We start from the raw sequence: 22,969 nt of genomic DNA on the forward strand, positions 1-22,969 counted from the left end.
AGAAATGTAGGTGACCCCCTTCCACCCCGCCCCCAACTTCCACCTCAATGATATTTGCTTGATACAGCAGTGTAGAGTTAATCCGACCAATAGTTATATATCATGCTAAGTAATATACCAATACCAACCGTAGCTGCTCTGTTAACAGTCAGCCCAATGAACATTTCGTGTATCGTGTGAGGGGAGATAAGCGAAGGTTTTGTATGTAAATGGTCGTATCCATCACCTAGCAAAGCACCATTCTAGCAGAAGGGAAGAAAGAATGATTAAAATATAATATAAACTATACAAATCACCATTAAAAGAATGTTAGAAAACATGCAAAGCTAAAATTTCCTGAATCCTCTAAATATTGTTTATGCATAGGTTAAAAAGTTAAAACTAATATTTTGTTTAAAAGCTTAAAACCGCTGATCGCCATTTAATATTTTTCATATTGATCACAAAATTTTGCTCAGATTAAAACTAAGGTTTCATTAAAAAAATTTAAAACCACTGATGTTGAATCTCCTGTTAACTATGACATTGTTAATGTTGAATCTTCAGTATCGACAGGAATGAATTCAAAGTTTCACCAGATTCTGAACGGCCTGTTCTTAATTTGATTGTATGTAAGCCTGGAGATTATCCCTCGTTACTATTTGGGTTTTAATAATAATTCTTTCCATATTTGGATTTTGTAAACAGTCTCTCCATATTTGGGTTTTAGTAATCAATCTGTCCATATTTCGGTTTTGTAATTAACGTGGTTTAAGACGTGAAAAAGGTAAATAACGATCAGCAGTCTTAAGGTGTACATGTTTCGTTGCCATGGATTCAAATCTAGATTCACTTCTCAGATTAGATTCAAAACAGACTGAATGAATGAATCAATGAATGAATGAATCAATGAATGAAATGGGGTTTCACATCCCACGTTTCTGCACCAGACGGGCTAATGAAGACAGGCATACCCCATACAGTGTGCTATGATCGAGGGGAATTATCCACACCAACAGACAGACTCTGAACCTTTATCTGCCAGTGTCTCGTTCTCAACCTGATTCCAACATTTGTTTGAATGGCTTCCGAGATTGAAAATTTGATTGAAACAAACAGAACAGAGTCTGGTTTAAATCTTGATTCAGAATCATGACAACCAAACATGTATGACACCACAAAGATAAAAAGATATATTTATTGTTGCTAGACAACGGTCACCATGGAAACTATATTAGCCCAACACCTGTATATAGAATCAAATTAGCTACATGTCATTGTCTCTACCTTTGTCACACTGTTCAAGTTTAAACCTGAAAATGATTCTTTTTTTGTATGAGGATGAACGGAACGATATCCATCTCCTAATCCTCCATTCATCTGAAATAAATCAACTTTTCATCATGCTCATGCATTCAAAACAAATAAAATTGGGTTTTATGTCAATATGTCATGAGAATGTGGGCGTATAAAAAATTCAGCAAAATGAAATAAAATAAAATGGGGTTTAATGTCATACTTTTCCGTAACAGGATCTTTTACGTGCATGCCAATGTGTACACCAGACCTTGTTTTTCATCCCATCCAAACGGTTGTATATTTGATGACAACACCACACCGCTCTCCTGCACCACTGACAAGGGGAAACCACACTGGAAAATCATAATGTTCTGGGCCAACACCGGGAGCGAACCCACAACCTCCAGGTTATCGAGCCAGAGTCTTACTCACTTAGCCACCATGGCTCCAGAATTGATAGTACATGTATTAACACCTACAATAACTCATGCATTATAGAATTCATTTACCTTTACTAGTTTTTGTAATACTTCACATTCTCCATCTTTAGCAAGACCATCTGCTACAAATGCCTTGTTGTCACGGAGATCATTACTAGTCATAGAAACAACTGTTCCTGGAAGATGAATTAATATTTGGTCAAAGTTAAAACCGAACTCGTCTCTCAGGACAAACAACTGTGGTCTGAAGTCAAATTACCTCCCTTAAATAAGCCTGATAGACAGACGTATATTCGTAATTTCTGTTTGGCTCATATCATATTTTTATATCTTTGATTACTGCCACATTTCTTAATCTACATTTAACCTGTTCAGTTAAAGTGGGGGGAGAGACAGAGAGAGACAGAGACAGACAGACAGACAGACAGACAGACAGAGAGGGTTTGTCCAATCCACAGAAACTAGGTCATTTCGGGACTTATATTTGGTTCAATTTTATTTCAATAATTCGCTTGCCTGCATGTAGGGGTCTTTAGCAGTGGTAGGAAACCAGAAGACCCAGAGAAAACCCACGAGGTTGGACAGGCGACCCTACTCCTTGTCATGTACAACCGGGAATCGAAAACAAGCCAGTTGACTCAATGACAGACCTTATGATACAATGCGCACACGCTAACCATTCAGCCACCCACCCGTTTGGCCTGAAGACACATAACACCTCCTTGATCCCCTCCCTCAATTTTTTAAGAATCGGATGTAAAGCCTGTTTATTTCAGATGATATCCTTTCCCCTAATCAAAAGTCTAAATTAAAAATTAAAATATTTACCATTTTTCTTCAATTCTTTTAAAACTTCTTCGCTACTTTTTCTGGCAACTGACGTCTTCTCGTCTTCCATCAACTGAAGCGCGATCAACGTCTGTACATAGTCTTTCTCTTCTTCCTTTTTATTGGTTGTATATTTGATGACAACACCACACCGCATCTCGATGTCAGGTATAGTGACGTTATGATATTCATTGGGTTTCATACCCACCAATCGACCACATCTACTGGAAACATTCCGCTAAAAATACACAACTTAATATATATATATTCGGTCATCTACTGCATTGGTCGAGAAAGTTCATTGGGATTTTCGACGTGGCTTCCCTTTGTCAGTAGTGCAGGACGGAGGGCCTGATAAGGACAGTTGCCTAGTCAATTGGATGGCATAAAAAAACAAGGCCCTGTGTATACACTGGCGTGCACGTAAAAAATCCCTTGGTAGTTCGAATTCGAATTAAGAGTAAGCCATGGTGCTGCTGCCTGGGAAAAATTTCCCTCATAGCACACTGTATGGCGTATGCCCGTTTTCATTAGCCCAGTTATAGCAGAACTGTAGGACGTTAAACCCAATTTCATTTCATTTCTGTCATCTGTTGAATGACATGACATCATTAAACCAGAACGTCAAAGCACTAGCAACAATAATAGCGGATCAAGCAGCTAGAATCACGAAGAAATAGCCATAATAATTATATTTAAACATACATTATACAAGAGCTAAATCTGCCTATTTCAACTCTTTCTTTAGGCCTGAAATGTTATCTAAATTATTAATTAGACATTAATTAACATGAAAAGACTTTAATTAACTCTCAATGCCATCTTATGTGTCAGATTTTCACTGAATTCGAATCCTATCTGCTGTTCAATGCTCATTTACCGATTTTAGTAATGATGATCGTGGGTAGGCCTAAAATTCAACCACCAATATCTCAAATCAGAGTGGAGCAATTTGACTGACATTTTCAGCAAATCCCCTTTACATTATCTAGTTTTCAACTATTATAGTGCGAACTGCCAGCTCTTTATCTTATCTCCCATAATATATCTTTAACAATTTGAGAATAAATACAGATAGGTGACAGTAATTGTATTATATAACGGTATCATTGTACAAGATATGATGAGCTATGTAAGAAGTAAGGGAGATAATCGAGCTAGAATTACAAAAAAATAACAGAAAAAGCATTTTTAATGAGAGTATAGTCTCATTTACACAACTCTCATAAGTGCTAATGACAATCTTAAATGATACTGGATAATCATACATTCGTATTAACAGCATGATGTGATAAATGTCTTGTCTTAAAATTTAGCCGAGTAGTGATCCTTTGAAAAAATAAAACACAAAAATAAAATCCTCCCGGCCTTATCAGATTTTAGGAAGATTGTCTGTGAATCATAATAGTTTTTTTTTGTATGGTCTTATGAATAAATTGGAAAAATATTGTATTATTGTGGGAGATTCAATAACGAATTGCCAGTTCTCACTATAATAGTTAAAAACAAGATAATGTAAAGGCAGTTTGCTAAAAATTTCATTCAAATAGTGAAATTTCCGCCCAGCCTTGATCGTTATTACTAAAGTCAATATGATAAACAGCATAGTCTCGATTATCCATTTAATCGTTAAATCGCGAAGGGAAGTTATGCAGTAAATCGGCTCATAATCCAGTAAAGATCGAAGGCTAGCGATACCATCAAGAGTTGATTATGGTCTGGATAAGTTAATTAATGTCTAATTAATAATTTAGATAACATTTCAGACCTAAAGAGAGACCTGCAATAGACAGATTTAGCTCTTGAATAATGTATCTTTAACTGTATCCTTGTATTATATGATGAGATCTATAAATATTTGCATTATATGATGAAATGAAATGTGGTTTAACGTCCTACTGTTCTTCTCCTAACCTGGGCTAATGAAGACAGACATACGTCATATAGTGTGCTATGAAGGAAATTTTGCCCGGGTAGCGGCGCTACGGCCTACTCTTATATTGAATTCCAACTGCCAAGGGATCTTTTAAGTGCACGCCAATGTGTACATGGGACCTCGGTTTTTCGTCCCATCCGAACGACTAGACAGCTGTCCTTGTCAGGCCCTCCATCCTGCATTACTGACAAGGGGAAACCAAGCCGGAAAATCAGAATGAACTTTCTCGGCCAATGCAGCATTATATGATAAGATCTATACGTGATATATATTAATACATAACAACTTACAGATGGTGTTTTATTCTGGTTGAGAAAATATAAATCAGCCGTGTTGTTCAGATCTTTCAGATATAATACAGACCTGAAAATATAATACCTTACATCAAATAGATTCTTAATATTATCATCACTATGGTCAAGCCTGGAAATAAGGCACCTGTCACAGACAATGTCAGGCACAGATTCAGGATTTGTCAGGCACTAAAACCTCTGGTGCCTGTCATTTTGTCCGGCATTGATTTGTCTTTTTTAATGATATTATCAATACATGTCCGGCACCAAGTTGAAAATGTCAGGTACTATTTCATTAGTGCCTGACATTTTGTCAGTTACATGTAAAACCGTTATTTCCAGGCCTGACTATGATCGTATGTGGCTTATTTTGTGAAATTCACTGTTTTGTTTCTTCAGAATGGGAATTTTTTTGTAAATCTTTTTATCTAGTTCTCATATTTCTAAGACAATAAAAAGGGGTTTTATAGACATTGTTTCAAAATGTTGTATATGGAGCGTTCCAAGTGAAAGTGTTGTATTTCCTTAATTTTTGTCCTACCTAAAGCATTACAATCAAACCAATGCAGCCAGTGTTGTTTAATAGTTAGCAATTACGTGTTATTGAAATTAACGTCAAGCCTCTATTGTGTGAAATCTATGAAATTGAATGCGGTAAAGATACATCATTGCTGTATATAATTGCAAATTACAAGCTTTCACTCTTATTTCTGCACTAGATGTTTAGTCTGTTATGTGTGGATAGCTACACATGTACATCTTTTACAGAAATACTTGAGAAAATCTTTAGAAATACGTCATTTTATGTACAAAATTTCTAGTCACGTTTCTATACAACAATTTGATTTGTAACCCCTATTCTGGACCTCGTAAACAACAGTGAACATCTCTTGTCTCGCTCCTTTTACATGGGTTCGTTCATCTGTCCCTTTCTGATCGGTCCCTCTGTCACATCTTTTAGAAAACAATAACTCTGCTTCTAAATTGTGGCATAATTTTGTCTCAAGACACTTTCTAGTGATAAGAGTATATACCAACTTAACAGAGCTTAGCTCGTTAATAGTGTACTTTTATTTTTTTATAACTTAAGGGGTGAGCTCGAGGCTACCTGAAAATTGTGTTCTGAAAATTTAAAGTTATTGAATTGAAAACGACACAAGTAGTTAGGAAATGTAATACACAATAGAAAAGTAACGTTAAAAAAAAATTTAAAAAAATTGTTGCTAGCACAAATTTTTTGGGAAAAAGTATGAAAATTGTTGGTACACTATATCTCTGGCACTAATAAAGATAAATGTCTCATTTTCAGACTGCTTATTCTTTAATGATAACCCTAAAATCAGACGGGGAGTTTTTCTCTATAATTTTCATAGTTTCTTGGAAAATGGTGTTTAAAACATTTGCCTTACCACAATATTTTGTCTTTTGAGAAATATTTTGATAACTTTTGAGAAATATTTTGATAACTTTTGATTCACGGTTAGATATTTGTTTATATATCACACAAATTTGGTGTAAATATCTTAATTAGTTACAAAGATATAGTGTACCAATGCTTTTCATAATTTTTCCCCCGTAAATAAGAGTTACCCTGGCAACAACATATTTTTAAAGTTACCTTTCCCTTGTTTATTACATTTCCTAACTACTTGTACCATTTTCAATTCAATACCTTTAACAATTCAGAACAAAAATTTTCGGGTAGCCTCCCCTTAATTACCTAAATCCGTTAAGTAAATTAAGCAATCATTATACATATTAAAGTTAATTGCGCTATTTCTTTGTATTTTGGTGTTTCGTTTGCAAATTTAAACCTATCTGGAAATCTGTGATTGTTTCCTCCCTTAACATATTATTAAATTTCTTACATGTATCCATTTTCATCATCGGTGGGTAATTGTGAAATATCTTCTAAACAAGATCCATCCTCTTGAGGTAAACATCGTTTATTATACTGGGACTCTATAAAACATAAATAGAATTTAATACGCATGCGGGAGGACATCATCACACACAAACAAACAGAAATAGGAAGGAGGACAGCACCACACACAAACACACAAAAATAGGATTTAATAATCATGCAATCCACTCAAACAAATGGAAACCCTAATCGTTTGAATGGGATGAAAAAGCAAGGTCCTGTGTACTCATTGGCGTGCATGTAACAGAACCCTTGTCAGATGGGATTTGATAAAAGATTAATAGTACCGCTGTCCAGGTAAAATTTCCCCATACCTCACTGTAGCCTCTTATCACATTCATAAGCCAATTGTTGATGATTGACAACAAAATATGCCCCCCCACCCCACGAAAAAAATATAGCAATATTTACCTTTGCTGAGTCCCCAACATACGATGGAAGTCTTTTTAAAATACAGAGCTGTTAAATTATAATATTTCTGCATGTAATGTCGACTAAGTTCTGACGATCGTAACAATAATCTTAATGATAACTCCAACTCATCTTCTTTACTGCCGACTTTCTATAGAAAATATAAATAAAGATAGGTTGCCATGCAAGACAGGCCCACATTTTGCCAGTTGACAGAAGACAAGCTAAGAAAAAAAAAAATTTTTTCATACAATCAGGGCCCATAATCTAGGATGCTACGGTCTACAATGTATCAATATCGAAAGATACCAAGATCTCTGTGATATAAACCTATATTACAAGTTTTATCAAAATGGGATAAAAATTGAGAATTCTAGAGTGTCCATAACCTTGGTATTACATGCTTATAGAGAAAAACAATGTTTTCATTTTTGAAACCAACCAAAAATGTAGCTCTGTAGATCTCAAAGCCCGTCTTAGTTGCATAACTAGTTGATTGGCCTTGAATCGTTCACTGCTATTAACATGACTTGAGTGGTTGAAGGACTATAACATCTTAATGTTAAGAATCACAGACTTAAGTTAAGAATTTACTCAACTTTTCATCACTGTTTATAAGAAATATTTTTGATCCATAAACACAAAACTTTGCACATAGTTCCTTTTTGATGTATATGATACATATAAAAGTTTTATAAAGGACTATATTTTAGTTAAAATAAGGTGAACAATTTTTGAGTAAATTCTTAACTTAAAGTCTCTTAGTCTCTAACTCAATATCATCCAAAATCTTCAACATTGAAAACACGAATTATTTGTCATTTTAAATTAACATTGATGCTGTGATCTGACCGGAAATAGATGGGCTTCTGATATCCAATATATAGGACAAAATAAACATTTTACCATTGGTACACGAATTGTGTACCATAATGCGTTTCAGCCCCAGTTGTAACAAGAGACTCGAGGAACGAGGCTAGAGACATTGCACCAAATCAAATGGCGTCGCCATATTCTTATCTGGAGACCATGCGCAATAAATACAATGTAGACTGGAATAACCAGATGCTAGAAATTTGCATTTTGCCGTACATAACTGATTTGAAATTAGAGTAAAAATGGAAACCATTGAATGTAAATCAGTTTATATACATTCATACTAAGTATTATATGCGTTGAGATCCAATTGTGTCAATTTCTAGGTCCCAAATGTTACTGATTTAGCTCCTTTAAGTCTGAGAATGCTTTGTGAAATCTTGAGCTTCAACCTGGATTAAATTTGCCTTTCTCTGATTCAGTCCATGAAAAAATCAACCCTTGATAGAGAAACTGAGATCAACTATTGTTGATAGACAGGGACCTACAACATGTTAATACGGCTGTGGGCCTAGGGCAACAGTATATCTAAACAATATCTATTTACAGAAACTGTATTGGAGAACAGGCAGAATCCTATAGACCTCCTGTCCAGGGACCTGTTTCAGGAAATTTTTACTAAGATAAAATCCAGATTTTAGTAATTTGATTGGATAATATTAGATTGATTTTAGTGCTTAGCCAATCAAAGTTGAAGTATCTGCTAAATTTGTATTCTATCTTTAGTTAAGATTTCGAGAAACAGGTCCCAGGCACTCCACAGGAACCACTCCTGACCGGGTTTGACAAATCCAGAATTTTATTTGAGACCTAGATTCGAACCCATCCTAGAGTCTAGTACCACTGTGACCGATCACCTTCCGCGTCAGTCTTCTGCTGTTCATACTAAACTGACACTATCTACAATTAGCGTCGATTGACAACATCCACTAAGATTGGAGCACAGACAGAAGCCTATAGACTCCCTGTCCAGGGTTACAGTATCAACTTACATCAAATATATCCCTTATTGAGATTATTCTTGATCCATTTTCGTTGTCATAATAATCCTAAAATATAATATATTATAATAATTTATCAAGTAGTTACCTTAAAACAATTCATGGAATTATATCTGGGATTTCTTCTTATTTGAAATAAATGGGGTGTAAGTCCAACTTTCCTGCATCAATTGGGTGTATGAAGGAAATTTTGTCTGGACAACGGTGCTACAACCTACTCTTATTCCAACTGTACATAGGCTGTTAACCTGAATCCTCTGACACGGGGGGAAACTCCACTGAAAAATTCTGCAGAACTTTCTTGACCAACACAGGGATTGAACACAGGGTCTCCTGGTTAGAGAAATGGGGTTTAACATCCACTTGACACAAATTAGGTCATTTCGGGATTAACATATGGTTCAATTTTAATTCATTAATTCACTTGCGCATAGGTGTCTCTAGCAGTGCATGTGCTAACCATTTGGCCATACAAAATAAAGTAAAGAAAAAATAAAATGACAGTACAATCTATTTTAAATCCACTGTCTAAATTTGACGCAAAAGATAAAGAGAGAAATGGGGTTTAACATCCACTCAACACAAATTAGGTCATTTCGGGACTAACATATGGTACAATTATATTTTGATAATTAATTCGCTTGTGAGTAGGGGTCTTTAGCAGTGGATGGAAACCAGTGATGGGATTTCAAAAAATTTATGTCGGACATTTTTTCCCGAAAATAAAGGGGCATAACTCTTACCGTAATTTAAGCAGACGTTTTCAAAAACACAATTAAGAATCACGTGTCAACAAAATATATTCAAATTCATATGTAAAAAAAAATAGGTGCACCTCGTTATATTTCATGTTTAAAACCCGCACGGTATTCAAATTTATGTCAATAATATTCCTACAAAATTACATGACATCGTAATACTATAGAATTGGCAGCGTGCCGACTGCTGCCGATTTGTTTCAAACTCCCCCAAAATTACCGTATTTTTCGGGTCATACGTCGGTACAATTTTCAGCAAAGTCCAACTTTCGTCTGATACTCCGTTTCGATTTATATACGGAAGATAAAAAAAATGACATCCCGAAATTTATTTGGCCGTATACCGTAGTTAACGACGCTCTAATGAGCGAGTGACACCAACTGCTAAATAATTGCATTCGACTGTAGCACGCGCTATCGTCTAAAACAATTAACTACTTACGTCATTCCAATCGAAATATTCGTCAACATTTCTTAGCGTGTTTATTTATTTATTTAAAGACATAAACCCCCTTCAAAATATGATCATAAATCCGACAATATGCCATCAAAATAGAATCTTTTCTCGGACATCAGGCGTATTGAATTCAGCACGTATACATCTCTTAATTTCACGTGTCTCGCGAGATTTATACTTTCATTTTAATTACTGAACTCTAAGCGCCATGTGTGTGAAATATCTTTATTTAACTTCGGCTTCCACCGAAAATATATCACAGACAAGTTATCGGATACAATGTATGTTGATTTGAGGTGTTATATACTATCATGATATGTGACATATATGACTAATTTCTACGTGTTATTGTCCGACACAAAGGAGATTAAAACGTGAGACAATGGTCTGGAGAAATCACGGGTTAATCCGATTAAGTTTATAATCACTCTTATTGGATTGATATATCGCCCGACAAAGGAGAAGCAATGACTTCTGTTAAGGATTGATTTGATGAATTGTCCGATAAAGAATTAAGTCAGCTAATCAAGGCAGAATAGTAGTTAATCAAGGTAGGTGTGTAAGACGATATAACACGATAAATAGTCGATCACTTAATTACCTAATCAATCCAGCCTATTATCAACGATAATCGGGTTACACGGTAGTTATACACTCAGTATACTATATTAATTTTGGAATTTGAATATTATTCACCATGTCTTGATGTCCGATTGGGCATATTCCCGGTCGGACAATTTTGGGCGTTTCGAAAAAAGATTCGGACAAGTCCGGAATATACGGCTAAAATCCCATCACTGATGGAAACCCACAAGGTTACACATGTAAAATTTTGAAACCAACCTCAATCATATAACTTAATTCTGTACATTGTTCATCTTTTAAAAATCCTTCAGAGGCAAATCTCTTCGTACCATTTAAATGATTTCCATTGGCTATAATTTTCAGGCCTACATCTTCATATCTATGCATATAATGTTCAAATGGTGGTTTATACGATTCATCACTTTCTTCTTCTCTTCCATACTACAAAAAATATCATCATTTCAAATAAAAAGAGAAAAAGGGGTTTAACATCCACTCGACACAAGCTAGGTCATTTTGGTACTAACATATGGTTCAATTTTATTTCAATTATTCGCTTGCCCATAGGGGTCTTTGGCAAAGGAAGGGGAACCATAGGACCGGGAGAAAACCCACTAGGTTGGATAGGTGACCCTACTCTTTGTCACGTACAAGCAGAGATTCGAAATAACATCACTTGAATCAATGGGCCTAATGATTTCACGTACAAGCATTAAACCCAAATTTAAAATAAACAGAGCTACATCACGTGATCTGAACACTGTCTTCTAAAAATATTCCAGATAGCAATGTTTTATTGTACAGGATACAAAAAATATAACAATTTAAAATAAATAAAGCTGAATTAGTTCAAACATTCAAATCAAAAACATGGCACAAAATAAAGTAATTTGACTGAAATTTTCAATATATTCATTTTGCATTATCTATTTTTGAACTAGTATAGCAAGAACGGACAGCTCTTTATCTAAATCTTACATATATATATACATGTATATATATATATATATATATGTATATATATATATAACAGTATGTAAAAGAACATATCATAGGAAGCATAAACAAAAAGCCATGCTTAATTCTAACGATGCACAATCAACAACTAGGACTCCATCGTCAATAGCAACATGTCATAAAACAGGATTCTATCATCAATAGCAACATGTCATATAAACGCTACAGGATTTTATCGTCAATAGCAACATGTTATACAAACAGGATTCTATTGTCAATAGCTACATTTCATATAAACAGGATTCTATCGTCAATAGCAACATGTTATAAAAACAGGATTCTATCGTCAATAGCAACATATCATATAAACAGGATTCTATCGTCAATAGCAACATGTTTTAAAAACAGGATTCTATCGTCAATAGCAACATGTTATATAAACAGGCTTGGAAAGAATATATTCTAGTAATCTGACAACTTTAAGGCCTTGAAAGAATACATTCTAATAATCTTACAAACATCTTGGTCTGGAAGTAATATATTCCATGGTATAGTTATCTGACATTAGGCATGTCTCAAAAGTAAATAAGCCTAGTGAATATGAGACTAATGAATAAATATTTGGCCATGCCTATAATTACATTACCATATCATCCATGCTGTCATCATGCACAGAACTCACTTCACTGTAGTCAGTGGTTACCAGATGTTTATCAGAATACTCAATTATTTTCCTCATCTCCTCTCTTCTCTTCACATATTCTACAACTTCCTGAAAATTTACCAAATGTATTTGAGACAGTATTAACATATTTTGGTCATGATTCTTTGTGCGACAGGAATAAATATTAGAATCCATGGTTACACAACGATGCTTCATATTTCGTAAATGAAATGAAATGGGGTTTAATGTCCTACCGTTCTGCTCCGAACTGGGCTAATGAAGAAGGGCATATGCCATACAGTGTGCTATGAGGGAAATTTTGACCGGACAGCGGCACTACGGCCTACTCATATATCGAATTCAAACTGTCAAGAAATCTTTTACGTGCACACCAATGTGTACATGGGACCTCGATTTTTCGTCTCATCCAAACAACTAGACAGTTGTCCCTGTCAGACCCTTGGACCTGCACCACTGACAATTCTGATGAACTTTCTTGGTCAACACCGGAAGCAAACCTGCGACCTCCAGACTAGCTAGCCAGCGTCTTACCCACTTAAGCCACTGTGGCTCCCCGTTTATATTTCAAGGCCCCTGGCTGACTAACCTGAAGGTTCAGGGTTCCATCATAGTGTTGACTGCAAAAGTTCCTTGGGATTTTTAGCGATGCAGGACGGGGTGTCTGGCAACGACGGTGCCTATTCATTTGGATAGAACGAAAAACTAAAGATCTGTGCACACATTGGCATGGATACAAAAGAACCCTTGACTGCAGTTCCATGGAATTTAATTGCAGAATAATATGACGTTAAAGCTCATTTCATTCATACATTCACGGAAGCCAAGTCGAAGCTAAAGCCAAATAACTCTAACAAAATGTGTCTTGTACACCAAAAAAACGGAAACAATTTACATGTAAAGGTACTTAGGAGTTAACCTCATTAGTGCTACACAATATACGTTTTGTTCATCCAAAAAAAGGAGGAAAAACACAGAAACCTACCCACACGTCTAGGCTTGTGCGTTTCTTACATGTCTAGGTTACCATGGAAACAAACTTACATGTCTAGGTTGCCATGGAAACAAACTTACAGGTCTAGGTTACCATGGAATCATACTAACAGGTCTAGGTCACCATGGAAACAAACTTACATGTCTAGGTTACCATGGAATCATACTTACAGGTCTAGGTCACCATGGAATCATACTTACAGGTCTAGGTCACCATGGAAACATACTTACAGGTCTAGGTCACTATGGAAACATACTTACAGGTCTAGGTTTGTGCGTATCTTCATAACCCTCGCTAATAAAATATTCTTTATTTTTCATCATAACCTTATCTTCTGGTTTAAATGCGAGGAACGAGGCTGCTGCTTCGGAGGCCTTATCAGCCTGTAGTACTGTTAGAAAAAAATCAGAGTTGATTCAAGGTTTACAACTTACAGATTAATCTGGACATACAGCCACACAAAAATGGTAATTAATATTTTCAACATCCTTATACAGAAAGTTATAGCACACTGTAGGCAAGTGAAGATCAGTTGAAACGTGGCTGTTATTCCATATACATGTACATGTAATTAATTAGTTATTATTATTTTTTCATGCTTGCCAATTACTAAAGGTCATTTAAACAACAAATTTCACATACTTTTATAATATTACATTATAATATGCGTAATGGAGATATTGTTACATACTTTTATAATATTACATTATAATATGAAATGGGTTTAACAACCTACTGTTCTGCTCCTAAACTGGGCTAATGAAGACGGGCATACGCCATACAGTGTGATATGAGGGAAATTTTGCCCAGGCAGCGGCACTATCGCCTACTCTTATATCGAATTCCAACTACCAAGGGATCTTCTACGTGCATTCCAATGTATACACGGGACTTGGTTTTTCGTCTCATCCAAAGGACTAGATAGCTGTCCTTGTCAGGCCCTCCATCTGCACCACTGACAAGAGGAAACCACGTCTAAAAAAACCTGATGCACTTTCTCAACCAATGCATAGGGATCGAAAAACCAGACCTCCAGGGTAGCGAGCCAGCGTTTTACCCACTTAGCCACCGTGGCTCCAGAAATAATAATATGCTTAATGGAGATAATGTTACATACTTTTATAATAGGTATATTGTAGATAATGATAATGTTCTGGTAAGAGATCTTCTATATCTTCTGGGAAAACAGAACTTAATTCATCTTCACAATTATACTGACATTTAATCATTGATACATAATGTTCTGAAAAATACAAAATAGAATTTATGTCCATGAAATATGACAAAACCAAGAACAGGCTGCTAGTCCACAAAGCATTTTCAGATTTAAGTTAAGAATTTACTCAACTTTCAATCACTGTTTATGAGAAACACGAAACTTTGAACATGGTTTTTTATTGGTGTATTTGATACATTAAAACAACAAAAGTTTTATAAGGGGCTACATTTTAGTTAGAATAAGGCGAACAATTCTGAGTTTATGAGAATGTTTTGTGACCTTGGGACCTGGAGTATTATTTGGATTCTGCTGAAGTACATGTATTTAACTATAGGTTATAATAGGTGAAACAAGCCAACAGGGAGGCTGATGTCCCCGGCTAAAATCTCAAAATAAGTAGATGACATAGACTAATTAATTGCACATTTATCTTTTTGAAAAGTATCGAGCAATCAGACTGATTATCTATAATTAGTCTCAGCAGTAAATATTCACGATTTTGGATTATATCAGACAACTGGCATGGTTTCGAATCTGCGGTTGTATGTGACAAGGAGTAAGGACGCCTGTCCAGCCTCGTAGGTTTTCGCCGGATCGTCCAGTTTCCTCCCACTGATAAAGACCCCTACGCAGAAGCGAATTATTGAAATAAAATTAAACCATGTTAGTCCCGAAATGACCTAGTCTGTGTCAGTGAAGGTTAAACCCCATTCATCTTTCTCTCTTTCTCTCTCTCTCTCTCTCTCTCTCTCTTCTCTCTCTTGGAATATACCAAGTACACATTGAAGAGAATATTAAAACAATGGGGTTAAACAAGGTAATGAAAACCAGCATACATCTAACAGTGTGCCGTTGGGGGAAATTTTGCCCTTGCAGCACCACTGTAATATGGAAAAGATATGAAATGGTTTATACAGTCAACTTAATTTGATTTCAATTATAAATTATCACTTGACTCAATGACAGATCTTGTGATTTCACGTTCATGTAATACAAATAGGTTCATAACAAAACACAACACAAGGTATAGAATGGATATAACTGTTACTACTTCTCCCTTTTCATGTTAACTTGAAAACGTGACCTGTATGTGTTACGAAACATGGTTATTACATAATAGAGAAGTAGTTATATCCATATATTACGAAACGTGGTTATTAAATAATAGAGAAGTATTTATATCCATATATTACGAAACGTGGTTATTAAATAATAGAGAAGTATTTATATCCATATATTACGAAACGTGGTTATTAAATAATAGAGAAGTATTTATATCCATATATTATGAAACGTGGTTATTAAATAATAGAGAAGTAGTTATATCCATATATTACGAAACATGGTTATTAAATAATAGAGAAGTAGTTATATCCATATATTACGAAACGTCGTTATTAAATAATAGAGAAGTAGTTATATCCATATATTACGAAACATGGTTATTAAATAATAGAGAAGTAGTTATATCCATATATTACGAAACGTCGTTATTAAATAATAGAGAAGTAGTTATATCCATATATTACGAAACGTCGTTATTAAATAATAGAGAAGTAGTTATATCCATATATTACGAAACGTCGTTATTAAATAATAGAGAAGTAGTTATATCCATATATTACGAAACGTCGTTATTAAATAATAGAGAAGAAGTTATATCCATATATACCTTGTGTTGTGTTTTGTTATGAATAGTTAACCGTGCATCTAGATGTCATTAAAAGAATTGATACAAATAGGTTATTACAAAATTATTTAAATAATTTCCTTGTGAAATAGTTTTATTGGAAATCGACTGAAAGCGTGTTTAACGTCCTACTGCGCTGGGTTAAAGAAGACAGGTGTTTTATTAGAAGATGGAGGAAACTGGAAAATATCCACAATCCTTGTCTCAAACAATCGACAATCATGGAAATTATTTTTCCTTTTATTTCAAATGAAAATGAAATGAAATGGGGTTTAACATCCTACTTTTATGCTCCGAAATGGGATAATGAAGATGGGCATATACCATCCAAACGACTAGACAGCTGTCCTTGTCTGGACCTCCGTCCTGCACCAATGACAAGGAGAAACCAGGTTGAAAAATTCTGATGAACTTTTTCGGCCAATGCAGGGATCCAACACCCGACCTCCAGGCTAGCGAGCCATTATTTCAAATGACTACATTTAACTATTTGTAGACAACATACCCGATCAGAGATCTTATTGACTCCACTTAGTGACTTACCTATGTGTAGACAACCAAACCCGATCCAGGGATGTTAATGGATTAAGAAACCTGGCCTGACATGTTGACAACTTACCTGCCATTGAACTAACAAATTCTAGCGGTGCTGAAGTCAGAAGAGGTCCTTCACACTCCGCTCGACATCTCTCCTCCTCTTTATAGAACTCTAATAACGCTTTCTCTATTTCTTCCACTACTTCCTCCCATAACTCATCTTCATACGCCATCATCGCTCGAATATAATGTTCCTATAATAACAGACGAAATAATCATAGTTCAAATATAATGTTCCTACACTAAATACTAATTGTAGCACCATGAGCCTTCTGTCTGACGTGGAGAGCGTCTATGGGAAACCGGTCGCCACATCCTACATACGACCCATGCATCTTTTCTTACTACATATTTCTGTAGCCTTGTGATCGTCTAGAATTTGTCTCTAGCTGTCTTTACTTCTGCTTCACGTTGTGTATTTACTTCTTACAGTTTCTTAAGACGTCTGTCTTACCAGGAATAACAATGCGACAGTTTGCTTCTACATATTTTATATATATATATATAGCTGAATACAGGTATACAAGCATAATCGATAACAATACAAGCTAAAACCATCTCTCTACCCTAGCCAGCCTCGCGGCTGTCTAGGATCTCAGATGTAAGCCCTCTGGAACCTAATAGAAGTCTGACTTACAGGGTTCCCCGGTTTCTTTTAAAGGTAAATGAATATCATGCACCATAAAGCGTGATCATGGCCCTGAACTTGTGTAATTAACAAAATGATTGGTTACTTTAAATCAAATGATGCAATTAGAATAATTCCACTCACGTGTAATTCTGGTGGTAAATGAGTGACATATGTTTTCGATAAATAACTCTTTTTTATGTGTCAACTGTCAATTACAGACTAAGTTGATTTAGTGCACACTATATATGTGAATATGTTTGAAATTACTAACTTGCCAAAGATATTAATTAATGAAATATAAAGGCATCTTATTTCAAGAGCAAAAATTCTAGCAATATTATTACATAATGAAATGGTGTTTAAAATCATACTGTTCAGCTCCGACTGGGTTAATGAAATGGTGTTAGCATCCTACTGTTCAGCTCCGACTGCGCAAACGAAATGGTGTTTAACATCCTACTGTTCTGCTCCGACTGCGCAAACGAAATGGAGTTTAATGTCCTACTGTTCTGCTCCAACTCGGCTAATGAAATGGTGTTAGTATCCTACTGTTCTGCTCCGATTTGGCTAATGAAATGGTGTTTAACATCCTACTGTTCTGCTCCGACTCGGCTAATGAAATGGAGTTTAATGTCCTACTGTTCTGCTCCTATACTGGGCTAATGAAGACGGACATAAGCCATACAGTGTGCTATGAGGGAAATTTTGCCTGGGCAGCGGCACTATGGCCTACTCTTATGCAAAGGGATCTTTTACAATGCATACAATGTGCCAATGTATACACGGGACCTCAATTTTTTGTCCCATCCAAATGACTAGACAGCTGCCTTTGTCAGGCCTTCTGTCCTGCACCACTGAAAATGAGAAACCACACCGGAAACACTAAACACAGGAGAGAGAGAGAAAGGGATAGGGTTTAACATCCACTTGACACAAACCAGGACATTTCGGGACTAACACATGGTTCAATTTTATTACAATAATTTGCTTCTGCGTAGGGCTCTTTAGCAGTGGGAGGAAACTGGTGAATCCCATATAACCGGGGAATCAAAACCATGCCAGTTGACTCAATGACAGACCTTATAACACAACGTGCACACGCTAATCATTCGGACATTCCCCCCCCCCCCCCCCCCCCGCCCACTAAATACAAGTAAATATAGTAATTGGTAAGGGCAATGTTTTCTTAACAATTTTGTGACCATCTTTTGCCTTGTTTGCAATTTCTCTTTGATTTCCAATTGTTTTTATCATTGAGTATTATATGATTCACTTTAACCCAGGTATCATTTAATCTTGTGTATCTAGCACTAATTTCTTTCACATTCGTTTAATATCAAATCTTTGTTTAAAACTCTATAAAAAATATCATTAAAAATCAACCAAAATCATCTAATTTATACTTATTTTGATAATGAGTGTCCAATTTACAAGTATTTAATTTCCTGCCCACTGTTTAAACATTAATCATTATACATCAATAATCAGTTGGGTTGTTTATTTTGTTTAACTGTGATCGAGAAATTAAACTGGACAATTGGACACCAGGCCCCACGCTGTCGGTCGCCAAAGTCGCAATTTGCGATAAAAATATGAAAGTGGCGATTAAAGTTTGATTTTGGCGATAATTTTGGCCATAATGTTTTGCGGTACTGGCGATTCTTTTTCAGAACTTGCGGAAAAAAATCTTAAAATTCTAATCGTATTTATCCTGGATTAACCATTAATTGAGTGTCAATCACGTGGCGGAATACTATAAATTAATCAACTGGCTGATAATCGGGATTGCGTCAATGATACTAATCAGTTGTCTTGGATTAATAATTAGTTGATTGATAATTGCTAATGATGTACATGTATATAAAGCCTATAAATATTTTAATGGACTGCAGAAAATAAATGATTTTAAAAACCAAAGTTGTGATCTGTATCAAAGGACTTTTTAACTAACTTTTATTATATGTGATCTAGGTGTTAAAGGATTTTTTCACTAACTTTTATTAAATGGAAATAACCACACGGATATTTTTATTTGTAAATACTCCACGGATCTAGCTATGTGGTTTTTACTGAGAGAACTTCGCTTTTCCACATTAAACAGCGGATTCTTTTTCCCACGGGGTTTTTTCAATCCACCAAGCTGGATCTCCTATTTTAACTTGTTTTCATTATGACAAAGTGAGAAGATGACCCGCCCTCTCTTCCCACGACAACGATTTCAAAACCGTGTTTAAAACCGTGTTTTAAAGTGATTTTTAGATATACAAGAACTTTTTATTTTTTTAAATCTGTTTCAAAGTGACTTTTAGATATAATATACAAGAACTTTTTATTATTTAGTGTTTTTACCTATCTTCTATATTTTACTCATTCAGATGTAAATAACTTAATTAATATCATGCATTATGTATTGGATGTTAAATTTGTAATAAACAACAACAACATAATTATTTACTCCTAATGATTAATCCAAGCGATGATTATTTGATGTTTCGTTTCGTCTTAAAATAAATGCTAATACATGTAATCAAAATGGCCGACAATTCCTTTCGAAGAGAATGAAATAGTTTGATAGTTGAACTGTGGCTTCATATATGGCACATAAGGTATACAAGTATGCCGATCGGATATCATTATTTCAAATTATATGATCACCACTGGTCGAAAACATAAGAAAGAGTTGAATAGCGACGATTCTTGAGCGAGAAATCATTTCGCCATATGTACATGTATCATATTAGCGTCGCCAAAATGCTCTAAAGGTGAACGACGGGTATAATATAATTGTAAGCAGCTCTTACAAATATAATTGAAATTTGTATCATTTTATCAGGGATTCTGATTCTGATACCTTTACGGTACCTGAAAATAACTATAGGCCTATTGTACACACAACACATAAATTTATAGAAAATTGGCAATCCTTGAATGAGATCTGACGTGTAAATACTGAAATATATTGTGCAATACGGTGTTCAAATAGACTAAAATCACCCCCCCAAAAAAAGGATCTTATTAAATCCAAACTGTGCTAATGTATTATGTACAAACAGATTTTTAAAGTTGTTGTATATTGTATTGTATATATCGGTATTGTTTTAGAATATATATAAGCCTAGCTGAGACATAAAATGTTAGATGATTTCTTTTTTATCACACATTTTTGGCAGATAAAATATTCCAGTTGGCGGAAAAAATATGAAAATTTTTTTATATAAAAATTATCATCCATTTTGGCGGAAAAAAATTGAAAGCCAGTGTGAGCCCTGTTGGACACTCATTATCAAAATTGAATGGTCAGCGTTAAACTGGACACAAGTACAAATTAGATCATTTTTGGTGATTTTAAATCATTTTTATGAATTTTTAAATAAAGATTTGATAAAAAATGAATGTGAAAGAAATTAGTGCTAGATACACAAAATTAAATGATACCCGGATTACAGTCTTATTCAGCATTTGTCATTTTAATAAATGGCCTATTTCTAGTCACATCTCGTTGGTCCTTTAGGCAAATCAAGCCCTCATGAGTGAGTGAATCGCAAAAATAATCACCTGGGTGAATGAAATGCTACCGGCACTTAAACAGACTTAAACAACTTACCTGTAAGCCAATTAACACGCCCTGTTAAGTATATAGCTTTATTATCTCAAAACCTTTCAAATATATATGAAGAGTCCAGGGGAAGAACGATCTACATGTAAGACATATAAAAGGCAAAACAGACTTTTGGTCGAGAATACGTGAACAGAACAACAAATGGATTTAATAACAACTTCAAAATGATGTTTAATATGAATCAGAATTACCAGTACAACAACTGACTTCCACTTTTCAGCCAAATTAAGGTCAAATAAAGGGTAGATGGGTGTATTTCCACAGAAAGCTTATACAATTTGCTACCAGATGGTGCCATTTATTGGGGTTCGTTGAAAAAGTGACTTAGATCGTTCTTCCCCAGACAGGGCTCTTCATATAGAAAATTGGGATAGTTCTAAGTTCTAAAAATACTTTGGAAAACATCTTGCTAAATAAAATACCTCAAAAATTGACAGACTTGCAAAAGTTTGAAGCAAAATCCCAGTGCAATAAACCAAAGTAATAACCTACCTTATATGGGCGTAACTCCAGATCAATGAATTCTGTATCTCGAACGCCAGCGTTTTCACGATAAAATTTAATGTTACTGATGGCATCGTTATTATCGGAGTTAACCACATAATATGTATACGCTGCCGATGCGGCATTCGTCACTTTATTCAACTGAAATAAAGAAATATATAATATCAAATTAGATTAGAAATCTATGAGTGGCGAGTAGCCGTCCCAGACTCATCAGACGTAAGTGAGATTCTGGGTTCGGTTTCTCGTTTGAGGTGCCCAGAATTATGAAATTCTTAGCTGGTAAGGTTACTCCACAGTAAGAGTGAAATTTTTAGCTGGTAAGGTTACTCCGCAGTGAGAGTGAAATTTTTAGCTGGTAATGTTACTCCGCAGTGAGAGTGAAATTCTTAGCTGGTAAGTGGGTAAGGCGCTGGCTCGCTAGCCTGGAGGTCGGGTGTTCGATCCCTGCATTGGCCGAGAAAGTTCATCCAGATTTCCCGGCGTGGTTCCCCCTTGTCAGTGATGCAGGACGGAGGGGCTGACAAGGACAGCTGTCTAGTCATTTGGATGATACGAAAAACCGAGGTCCCGTGTACACATTGGCGTGCACGTAAAAGATCCCTTGACAGTTGGAATTCGATATAAGAGTAGGCTGTAGTGCCGCTGTCCGGGCAAAATTACCCGCATAGCACACTGTATGGCGTATGCCCGTCTTCATTAGCCCAGTTCGGAGCAAAACAGTAGGACGTTAAACCCCATTTCATTTCATTTCATTTCGTTACTCCGCAGTGAGAGTGAAATTCTTAGCTGGTAATGTTACTCCGCAGTGAGAGTGAAATTCTTAGCTGGTAAGGTTACTCCACAGTGAGATTGAAATTCTTAGCTGGTAAGGTTACTCCACAGTGAGATTGAAATTCTTAGCTGGTAAGGTTACTCCGCAGTGAGATTGAAATTCTTAGCTGGTAAGGTTACTCCGCAGTGAGAGTGAAATTCTTAGCTGGTAAGGTTACTCCGCAGTTAGAGTGAAATTCTTAGTGAGAGTAAATAAAATTAGAAATCTATGAGTGGCGAGTAGTCGTCCTAGATTTCTCTCATGAAGCGACTAGTTTCGTTCAGTTTGAACTCATCAGGCTTAAGTGAGATTGGATGTTCCTTTCATATAGACTAGTTTGATTCAGTTCAAACTCATCAGGCTTAAGTGCGATTGGATGTTCCTTTCATATAGACTAGTTTGATTCAGTTCAAACTCATCAGGCTTAAGTGAGATTGGATGTTCCTTTCATATAGACTAGTTTGATTCAGTTCAA

The 22,969-nt window shown here is 35.5% G+C and overlaps 1 protein-coding gene across 2 annotated transcripts in view; it reads right to left on the bottom strand.

Moving 5' to 3' along the window:
* Positions 1-45: 45 nt before the first annotated feature.
* LOC126825556 (prolyl 3-hydroxylase 1) overlaps positions 46-22,969 on the bottom strand; it is a 30,876-nt gene continuing 7,952 nt past the window's right edge. The window contains exons 2-14 of one of the 2 annotated variants that reach the window (XM_050555207.2): positions 21,669-21,821; positions 16,949-17,120; positions 14,538-14,663; positions 13,681-13,811; positions 12,391-12,516; positions 11,046-11,228; positions 8,979-9,035; positions 7,111-7,261; positions 6,644-6,737; positions 4,773-4,845; positions 2,547-2,784; positions 1,788-1,894; positions 46-242 (exon numbers count right to left, since the gene is read on the bottom strand). In XM_050555207.2, coding sequence (XP_050411164.1) covers positions 78-242; positions 1,788-1,894; positions 2,547-2,784; positions 4,773-4,845; positions 6,644-6,737; positions 7,111-7,261; positions 8,979-9,035; positions 11,046-11,228; positions 12,391-12,516; positions 13,681-13,811; positions 14,538-14,663; positions 16,949-17,120; positions 21,669-21,821 — 1,776 coding nt within the window. In that variant the 3' untranslated portion in view covers positions 46-77. Of the gene's footprint in view, positions 1,360-1,787; positions 1,895-2,546; positions 2,785-4,772; positions 4,846-6,643; positions 6,738-7,110; positions 7,262-8,978; positions 9,036-11,045; positions 11,229-12,390; positions 12,517-13,680; positions 13,812-14,537; positions 14,664-16,948; positions 17,121-21,668; positions 21,822-22,969 lie in introns of both variants that reach the window. The other variant, XM_050555205.2, reaches the window with a different exon arrangement.

This window comes from Patella vulgata, chromosome 6 (assembly GCF_932274485.2).
Source record: "Patella vulgata chromosome 6, xgPatVulg1.2, whole genome shotgun sequence".
NCBI lineage: Eukaryota > Metazoa > Mollusca > Gastropoda > Patellidae > Patella > Patella vulgata.